At 47.8% G+C, this 10,568-nt stretch overlaps 1 protein-coding gene across 1 annotated transcript; it reads left to right on the forward strand.

Annotated features, from left to right (window-relative positions):
- The first annotated feature begins 3,859 nt into the window (after nucleotides 1-3,859).
- Nucleotides 3,860-5,960, forward strand: MLN (motilin). The gene is given in 3 exon segments (XM_010584795.1): nucleotides 3,860-3,976; nucleotides 5,513-5,629; nucleotides 5,919-5,960. Coding segments are annotated over 3 exon segments (276 nt in total).
- Nucleotides 5,961-10,568: the final 4,608 nt, after the last annotated feature.

Here is a 10,568-nt window from a genome sequence, read left to right on the forward strand (position 1 = left end):
GTAGAAGGCCACCAAATTTGTCAGGCACAATTTGCCCATAGTGAAGCAATGTCACCAATCACCTCCTTATTCTCCATGTGCTCTACCGTAATTTCCAGGAGGATATGTTCCATGATCTTGCCAGGCATAGAGGTGAGACTGACTGGCCTGTAGTTCCCCAGGTCTTCCTTTTTTCCCTTTTTAAAAATGGGGGTTATGTTTCCCCTTTTCCAGTCAGTGTGAACTTCCCTGGCCTGCCACAACTTCTCAGATACGATGTATGGTGGCTTAGCCACTTCACCCACCACTTCCCTCAAGACCCATGGATGGATGCATCTCATCAGGTCCCATGGACTTCTGCACCTTCAGGTTCCTTAGATGGTCTCGAACCTGATCTTCTTCTACAGTAGGCAGTTCTTCATTCTCCCAGTTCCTGCCTTTGCCTTCTGCGACTTGGGTGGTGTTGCTGGAGCACTTGCCGGTGAAGACTTGAGGCAAAAAAGTCATTGAGTACCTCAGCCTTCTCCATAGCCCAGATAAACAAGTCTCCTGTTTCCTTCCAGAGAGGGCGCACATTTTCCCTAGTCTTCCTTTTACCACTGATGTACCTATGGAAGCTTTTCTTGCTGCCCTTGACATCCCTGGCCAGATTTAATTCTATCAGAGCTTTAGCTTTCCTAACCTGATCCCTGGCTGCTCAGACAGTTTGCCTGTATTCCTCCCAAGCTACCTGTCCTTGCTTCCAACCTCTGTAGGCTTCTGTTTTGTGTTTGAGTTTGCCCAGAAACTCCTTGTTCCTCTATGCAGGCCTCCTGGTGTTTTTGCCTGACTTCCTCTTTGTTGGGATGTATTGCTCCTGAGCTTGGAGGGGGTGATCCTTGAATATTAACCAGCTTTCTTGGGCCCTTCTTCCCTCCAGGGCTTTTTCCCATGGTACTCTAGCAAGCACATCCCTGAAGAGGCCAAAGTCTGCTCTCCTGAAGCGCAGGGTAGTGAGCTTGCTGCACACCCTCCTCACTGCCCTAAGGATCTTGAACTCCACCATTTCATGGTCACTGCAACCAAGGCTGCCCTTGAGCTTCACATTCCCCACCAGCCCCTCTTTGTTGGTGAGAACAAGGTCCAGCAATAGCACCTCTCCTCGATGGCTCCTCTATCACTTGGAGAAGGAAGTTATCATCAACACATTCCAGGAACCTCCTGGATTGCTTATGCCCTGCTGCATTGTCCCTCCAACAGATACCAGTGTGGCTGAAGTCCCCCATGAGGACCATGGCTTTTTGTAATGCTGGTGCATCAAAATTCATTCTGCATTATGCTTATTTTGTGGCAACATTGTTTGTCATTATCATGATTTGTCCACATTACAGTAGAAATATAATTAAGACACAGGCATCAGATTACCACTGGTACACTCACATCAGAAATGCTTTATCCTGGAGGGCTCATAAGCTAAATAGACAAGCTGGGAGAGAGGAATTTCTCCATCTTATAGATTGGGAAACTGAGGCAGAGATCCCCATCCCACTGCAGTACCCACTGAGAACAGCTGCCAGCCTAAAGACAGAAGCCTGAGGAGGGAGGAAAGGTGATCTTCCTGGAAGCAAGAAAGTCCTAAAAATCCAATGCAAATAACAACATTCCCTGTATAGCAAACTCGTTTCAATGCACACCAGGTAGCTGTTCGTTAGCTCTGCTGGAACTGTGGGCACCCATGCAGGTAAGTGATTGCACACCGGTGCCCTTACACATATATAAAGGGTGGGAAAGCCAGCAGGAGCATCCAGGCATGAACAGGAGCAAGAAGAGATCTGACCTCCAGCATCCTGTGGCTGCGCTTGTCAGGTAGGTGCTTCGTCTCTGCTCCCATTTGCAAGCTCAGTGGGGTGGGCACTTCATGGGTGCTCAGCTAGGTGCTGGTGTTACCAGCATGTGTTGGGTTCAGCAGAGAGAGCTCTGACAAAAGAAGAAACAAAATCGATGCTTAAACAAGGGGAAAGGTGCTTTCTGCTTATCCTCCTTCATAGAGCATCGATTCCCCCAGTTCCTGCCTCCCTGCTTGTCGTGAGCACCCAGCAGACACCGAAGCATGCTGCAGAGGTGCAGGGAGCCCTGGGTGCCCTCTGCACTCAAGGAGCTGCTTTGAACAGACAGAAAATGAGTCACAGAGAGTTCCTATTGACAGTAATGATTTGATTTTTTTGGGAGACAGCTCAGTAGATAAACGTACTGTCTTGTCACTGTGCACACACCAGCACCATGTGGATGCTCACTCCTCCTGCCCCCAAACTGGCATTTCACCCCATTTTACGCAGGCATAAGCAGAGCTGGGCAATGCTGCGCCTGGCCCCATGCAACTGCAGTACTTTGTTGTGCTGATGCTGATCTTGGGATCCCCCTGCTTTGTGGTCTCTCTTTGTAGCTGGGAAGCAAATTCACTAACAACAAAGTACATATCTGCCTGGAGAGGCATTGAGCTAGAGATGTCAGGTCTGAAAGACATGTCCTGCTTACAAAATAAGGAAGGGACATTCAGAAATGACATTTTTTGACTGGAGTAATGGGGGGGGGGGCATTCTCCGGGGGAAGGAGGAGTGGATCAGTTCACAGAGGGGTAGTCAATAAGAGATGAAAGAGGTGACTGGGTTTATTTCTTCGTATAAGGCAGTATTTTATTGCGGTAATAGAACAAATGAAGAGGCACAAAAGATTGATGCTACTGAGATAACACCATGTTATCAGCACATATGCATATCAACATGTTGTATTACAAGGGGAGAGCCTGAGAAATCCTCTTTTGATCACTACAGCAAACAGTACATCTGCTTGGGTCACTCAGGGCGATGTCCCAGTGCAGTTGACAGCTTTGATGACCCAGCGTGGGTGGGCAGGGGGGAGATGGCACCTGAGCTGCCCTAAGCAGTGCCAAGGGAGAGGAAAGGAGCTACAGCCTCCTTTGCTCACCATCACGCTGCTGGCCTGGCACACAGCAGAGGGATGTGATTGGCAAGTGCTACGGAAAGGGAATATTTATTAACTTCCACTGGCCTTCGGTTCAATACTAGCTGATATTTATGGGAAATCTAATTTAAGGGTCAAATTTGACCTAACAATGTCTTTTCAATAACATCCAAACCAAGAGGTTTCTGAAACTAATTAAGGATCAGGCTCCAATCAGGTAGAGTAGTTAAGAGTAAGTGGGACCAGACTTCATTAAATTCATCCAGAGAGAATATTTTAATATTTAAAGAGAACATTTAATGTTTACGAAAGTCCTCTTCTGACGTGAAGTCACTGTTAAATCACTTCAGAAGGTAGTTTTTAAAGCCCTTTATACTAGGCTTTTATGGAGCCGGGCTGGCAAATGCCCTTCCCAGCTCTCTTGGACCCAGTGAGGCTTATTAAAAGATTCAGTCCATCAAGGAAGGTTTTCAGGGGTGAGGAATATGAAAACAAAATTTATCAAAACAGCTGTCTTAAGGTTTTTCTCTCTCACAGCATCACTCTGTCTCCCTTGCTGTCAGTGGGATTGATGGGAGCGTTTTGCTCTGGATGTGTGCGGGTCTTAAACCAGGACAGCTAGAGGGCTAAAGCTTGCAGAACAGAAGTTTTTAACAGTACTGAAGGGCTGGGCTTGAAGTCTCTGGAGATGTTGCTCAAGAGAGGAGAGGAGAATTACAGAAAAAGGTTTGAGAGGAGAATGGTCAGTCAAGACACTTCTTTTCTCAGCTCAGGAGCAACTGAAAGAGTAAATATACCTCTAGTTAGCTGGTGGATAAATTTGATTGCAGCTGATCAAAAGCCAGAAGAGTTTCTTGTCAAATGGCCCTCTCTACTATCACACTGGTATCTTCTTTCCTGTGTCATTCAGACTCTTACGATGGTTTCAAAGAAGGTGGTGGCCAGTTTGCTCTTGGTGTATGTGGTGTCCATGTTGGCTGAACAGACCGAAGGCTTCGTGCCCTTTTTCACAAAGAGTGACTTCCAGAAAATGCAGGTAACCCCTAAGACCGGGGCTGGAGCCCTGAATAAACCAGGAAAGGTGTTTCTTCCTCCCTCATCCCCCAAGCTCTGTGAGTGCACACTGTGCCACTGTCATTCCCATCATCTGCCCCTTCTGTTCAAACAGGAGATACTATGATACTGGCAGTCCTTCACTTGTCCCAAAGTTAAGGGCTATGGGAGAGGGCAGAGACAACTTTCAAGATGTGAGACTAGAAAGGAAGAGCCTGAACTCCTTTACAGAAGAACTAAAAGACCTGTGTGGGTTATCATCTGCAGCTAGTGGGTCTTGTTTTTCTTTCCTCCATGCTAGTGGCTGTAATTTTTATACAGAAGCTGCAGCCTCCCATCACCATACTGATGGGTTTTTTTGTTGTAACAAATAATTAACCATCCTCCAGATGGTTGTCACCTCTGGGATGTGCAGAGAGGAGAATGTTTTTTCTTTTGATGTGAAACTAATACTGTTGAAAGGTGTCAGGCAGGCAGCCTCAGAGACTGCATCTTCCTAAACACAGCCAAAGTGAGCTTCCCCCACATGACACAACCCATTGATACTGGGGAGAAATCTTCTTTCCAACACCTATCTGCTCACTGGATAGCAATTGCTTTTTGTGGGGAGTACAGTCATCCTTCAGCCTCCTTAAGGAAGACGATGGGGACCCACGCGCGGTCTCCAGATTGATTGTTCATACATCACAACCCTTGTAGCTATGTATCTGCTAGTGATTGAGGGTCTCCTAGATGTACGTGGGTGAAATCAGTCTTCGAAAGGCTGCCTTTCCTCCTCTGAGCACACATTCAAACCAAAGGAAGTGCACAGCAAGCAGGCAGTTTGACACTGACCACAGCCTTCACTGCATTTTACATGTCCTGTCGTGTTTGTCATCTCCCAAAGCAACTTTGGCTTTTCTCTTTGGCCTGGGAAGAAAGGAAGGGTCCTGAAGCCAAGTTTAGCCCCATAAATGGGAAAGCACTGACATTAGAGACCTGCAAGAAAGGCTGGTAAAACATGTAATGTCTGTACAGAGCTCTCCATTCGCACTGAGGCTGTGCAGGCTTTTATTAAACTTCATTGCCACTACTACAGGACAGCACCAGGACCAGGCGTCTGGAACAGCTCTGTAAGGTCAGCATACTTGGCTATCACATCCTGCTGACAGTGTTATCTTGCACAGATCAAAGTAGTCGCCTAGGAGTGTCATGCTTGCTACAGATCTTTACATGCAATCCTGCAACCCGACCTTACACACAACATTGCAGCCTCTGCTGCATGTCAGAATTACAGTCCCCAATGCCATGCTGGCCACAGCTGATGGGTCCCTTTCCAGTGAGCTGTGGCCCTGGGTAAGGATGCCACATTGGTTCCAGGCAGCGGTTAGACCGCCAGTCCCTCTGGTTTTGTGCCCAGCTCCACCAGCTCTTGGCTGCTGGGCATCACACTGTTGATATGGTGCAGAGCAGGTTTGGTACCCACATGATGCTGCTCCCAGCACCACTGCCCCATTTCCTCTCTACTGTAAAGTTGCAGGAGAAGGAGAGGAACGAAGGAGGGCAGAAGAAATCCCTGACCTCACTGCAGCAGCTCTAAGAGGAAGGCTTCTCTGAGCAATCCGGTACGGATGTCAACAAGGTCAAGACCATCCAGGTACGTTGAACCATACAACTAAGGAGCCCACGAGGACACACAGGGGGACAAGTAGCCCAAGAGACAGCCCACAGCACACTGAGGAGTGTTTGGTGGTGCTGCTTGAGAAGACAGCGGCTGTTATCAGGGAGCTCACAGTCAATATAAAGGAACACTACCTGTTTCCTGCCAGCCCAGCCAGGCAGCTGAGCAAGGTTGCATGAGAGAAGGGTTTTAAATCCACCCTACAAATTATCTTGGACATTCAACAGCCTGGTCACCCCTCAGACCCACCTGGCTTCTCCCTTAGGAAGATGGAAACAACATGAGGTCTGTCTTTGCCATTTGGTGAACACCAGCCAACTGCAAAGCAGGAATTTGCAGCTCTGCTTCAGCTCTGGGTTTAACTTGTCACTTTTTCACCCAGCTCCAGATTAGCTGCCCGGTGTCACCTCTGATCTCACAGTCTTCTGCACTGGCAAGACCTTATTTATAAACTTGGGCCCATACAGCCACACCTCCCCAAAGTCTGTATACAGAGCAGAAAATTGCCAATTTTAGGGATTTGAGTGCCACTCTAAGCCCTCAAAGGCATGCTTACCTCATTAGCCAAGTCTGAAAATTGTGCTTTTCCACCTGAATACAAGGAATTCTTTGCCCTGTCCGTGCAGCCGTTCCTGCGGTGAGCTCGGCCATTCTCTCTGCCAGCAAAAGGAGTGTGTAGGTCCACCCCAAACTGCGGGAGAGGCTGAGCAGGACAGGCAGCGGGACTAGCTAGACTGGAATTTGCCAAGACGCAGGTTAATGTGCAAGTGCTCTCGCAAACGTGGTGCACCAATGATCAATGATAGGATTTAAACAGCAAGGATTCACAGTTCAAAGCATTAAATAACTGGCACATCCCAGTGTCTAACACCCCTCCCCGCTGCAACCACAACCCCTCCCCGCTGCAACCACAAGCACTCCTGTGCCTCCAGCCATGACCAGAACAACTCTATTTACTTCGAGTGCATCTGAGCCACAGCTGGCTCAGTCAGTCAGTCTGGAGGCAGGACGATGTCTCATCCTCAGTCTTTACTATAAGGCAGGGTGCTTCACCAGCATCGGTAAAGCTGACGGCTTGAAGGGTAAAGGCGTGAGGTAGTGGAGGGTTATAAGGTTCAACAATTTTCTTCTTTACAGTCTCTGTTGCCAGGAGGTACCTTTAGCTGTGTTTCTGAGTCAGCCCATAGATGATCCAATGCATGAAAACTTTGGCATTCTTCAACAGCACAAGATTGCAATGACTTCAAAATGTTGCTTTTACCCATATAAAGATCATCCTCTTCCCTTCAAATCAGCCCTAGGCCCTGTACTGACTTGAGCAAAGTGGGGTCAAAGCACCCCAACCTGCCTCCCTCTGCTCTCCTCATCTTCTCCTTCTGACTTTTCTGGCTTCCTCCACAGCTAGCTGTTCCTGTCAGAGCTGGGATGTGGCTCACCCCAAGGCATCTGGAAAAATACCAAGATGTCCTGGAGAAACTGCTAGCAGAGACGTTACAGGACACCCCAGACGGTACGGTCAGGAGGTTGATTTCTGCCTTGGGAATTCTGCCTTTCCCTCCTCTCACCAGCTCATCGTCACGGAGATATTTATATTCCTCAGAAGGGCTTTTGTGTCATGTTTGCTCACTTTACAGAGTCCTCAGATACCCCACCAGCTCTCATGTACACACTTTTCTGCTGGGAAGGTTATTCACTCTCCTAGGGTGTTGTCTGTGCCCTAGAGCTGATATTGACTGTTAGCAGCATTGCAACACTTCCCAGCAGCTCTCCTTGGCGCTGCTTCCCACTTCCCTACTCCTCCTCCCAAAAAGTCCTCAGCCTTCAGGGTGCAATTTCCAACAGAGCTTATAACGCAAGCTACACCTGCGAGGCAGCTCAACACCTGCAGTCAGACATGAACACCTTGCTCCCTGCACAGGGGCTTAACACTAACACTTAATTACAGATAGAATTAGCTGCAATTCAAGGTGTTGAGTGCTAACAAATCCAGCCCTGGGCTTTGCTCTTAGTGTATGGGAATTGCAAAAGAAAATATCCAGAGGCAGTATGTTATGGAGCTATTCCTGCTTGCAGACTTGAGGGATGGTAGAATGGGTATCACTAGAGTTATCTCTGGACCTTTGTCTTATCTGGGCTTAAACGTTCCAAACAAGAAGGTCCCCTCTATCCCTGTGGGAGTTGTTATTCTGTCTTGGCTGCGCTGACTTCAGTTTGCCTTCTAGCTTTTTAGTTGGGGAGCTGAGGAGGAGGAAACAATATATAAAGCCTAGGAAAGACTGAATGACAAATTTAAGGACACTTATTCTTTCCTCTCTTTTCTTTTCAGCTGACTGATATCTGCAGAATCAGAAAAGAAAGCGATGTAGCTTGCTAAAGCTAAAAGACTCCACTTATGTAAATGAAATCTGTAAAAGAGATTAACAACAAAATCTGAGGTGAGATAATAAAATGCGCAGTGTAATTAAATGGAGGATTTGTGTCTTCTTTTCTGCATGCCTCTCAGACAGATGGCAAGCCGCAAGTGTGGGAAAGAAGAGAGGGAGGGTTTCCAGTTCTAGAGAACATCACCGTCCTTCTGGGAAGTGCAAAGCACATTGCAAAGCCTGAGTAATTAATCTTTGTGGACTAATAAGTTTTAGCCCTCCCTTTTGGCAATGTGGGAAACTGAGGAAAATATTTACCGGACCTCCTAGCCAAACTGGTTGACACAAGTGTAGGATGAGGAGTGTTGGGTGGGGGACCTGGGTGTCCCTAACCAGGCTCCACACTCTGGACGCGGGAGGGCACTCTCTCCCACACTGCTAGGAGAAAGCAGGAGCCCTGATTTGCAGTTCCTACCTGTGCTCTTAACCCTCTCTTACTCACCCAGGCGATATATATCTGAATATCATTGTGAGGAGCACCTCTCCCATAGCTATGGTGCGAACCAGCACAGCGTGTGTGAAGCAATGCAGAGCTCTGGCCTTATTTCTGCATCTCAAACAAACCTAGAGGTGAAATCATAATTCCACTTGAACATACTGCTCTCCATTTACATACCTTCCGCTTATTTTAGAGCTGCTCCTCTGTATTGGCAGCAGGAAATCCAACATATGTAAAGTAAGGACAGATGAGATCAATGGTATGTGTGTGAATATATCCAATTTCAATCCAATTTTATCCTCCCAACCTAAGACAAATTCTGTTCTCACTGTGGCTCATTTAAATAGCTGTGTTTGTGCTAGAACAACACTCCTCAGTATGCTCTCTGCTGCAAGCCATCCCTTAGCAGAAAAGAAATCTCCCAATGTATAATGCAACATCCAGCACGGAGTGGATTCCAGCTTTAACATTTGATTCAAAGGCACACTCCTAGTCCATGGACTGATCAGCTCAGTGTAACTTAAAGGTTGCAGGGATTATTGCTGAGGCAGTTTGAGCTATAAAATCACTATAAATGAGTCTGAGCAGTTGGAAGATAGAGAATAATACATTCCATTAGGCTGAAAGTGAAAGCAACTGCATGTGTTGCTGGGCTAGGAGCTCGGCCAGTGCAAATCAGTCTGCAGTGGAGTGATATCCATGGGAGAACCAGCATGGCAATCACTGGGGGAGCTGCACCGCATTTACACCGGTGTTCAGCGAGATCAGAGACAAGGCTGTTTGCTTCAAAGGGAGCACTGTTGACTCATTCCTTCTAAAAGACCCAAACCTTTACCCCAGGTTTAAATTTGCACTGCCATGGGAAAACAAGGAGAGTTTCCCCTTGAGGGGCAGACTGCTCCTAAAAACCTACATAAGCTCCACTGCAGGTCAGAGCTGCCTCTATAGCATCCCTTCTTGCCCAGCTCTTTCACTCAAGTGGTTTTTCCACCCTGTGCCATCTAGGAAGGAATGTTGCCCAATGATGGCGAGAAAGAAAGTGAACATGAGCCTCTTGGATTTGCTTCCTGGACCATTTCCCACCATGGTGATGGTGGGGCTGATGCTGCAGAGACTTCCATAAGGAGATCCACCAATGTGACTTTGCTAGGGTATCTCCCTTTGCTCTTACATTTTGGCCCAGACTAGCTGCAGCGGCAAAGGTCTGCTTTTACCCCCATCCTTGGTTGTGCCAATGGCTCTTCCCAGTTGACCCAGCTATAAATGAGTTCAGGGACGTATGGCTGGTTCTGACAGTAACCATATGAACACTGTGTCCTGTCCTGCAGCAATAACTGAGCTGTCCAAACAGGCACCAAAGTGCAAGGGGGCCTTCAGCTTTTGGAACTAAATTCCTTCCAGCCACAGGGGCTTGGATAGTGGGAAAGAAGCAGATATTCTTCTGCTGGAAGGAGAAGATGGATGGACTCCAACCATCCTCCCAGGCATGACTCCCACTGTCAGGGCTATATCTGTTGTTAAGAAGCAAAATGGTCTCCAAGTTGCAGGACAGATCTGTATCCACAGTGCCCTGGAAGGCTGCTTTAGCAGCCAGCAGCACCTGAGTCCATGCCTGCAAGCAGGTAGGAAGATCTTGCAGCTCCAGAAACCAAACAAGAGTTTTGTGGCAGGATAAGCAGGCAAACAGTTGGGGGAAAGAGGCAGGGGAAGGAGGAGAGAAAAGAATGAAATCAGCACTGACTTTCTAACCTAATAAGAAGCATGGCAGGCTGAGGACATGACATATGATCGGGAGGATGAGAAGCGGTGTTCTTGGGTCACACCTGTGCTGTGGCTGTGAGTGACAGGGTGTTAAATTGGCACAGTCGGCTCCCAAGTAAGATTTGACACTTCCCCTGGTGACATATGCAGGACTGTCGTCTAAATGCCACGGGATAAGAAGAGGGGGGTGGGATGTCGGGTTTTTTTCAGCAGCCCCTCAATTAGGGGTAGAAGGGTTCATCTGCTGCCCGTGCTTTTCGGGGTGCAGCACGCTCCTCTCTTCAGGCACCTT

The sequence above is a fragment of the Haliaeetus leucocephalus genome, unplaced genomic scaffold, assembly GCF_000737465.1.
Source record: "Haliaeetus leucocephalus isolate CR32 unplaced genomic scaffold, Haliaeetus_leucocephalus-4.0 Scaffold1000, whole genome shotgun sequence".
Taxonomy (NCBI): Eukaryota; Metazoa; Chordata; class Aves; order Accipitriformes; family Accipitridae; genus Haliaeetus; species Haliaeetus leucocephalus.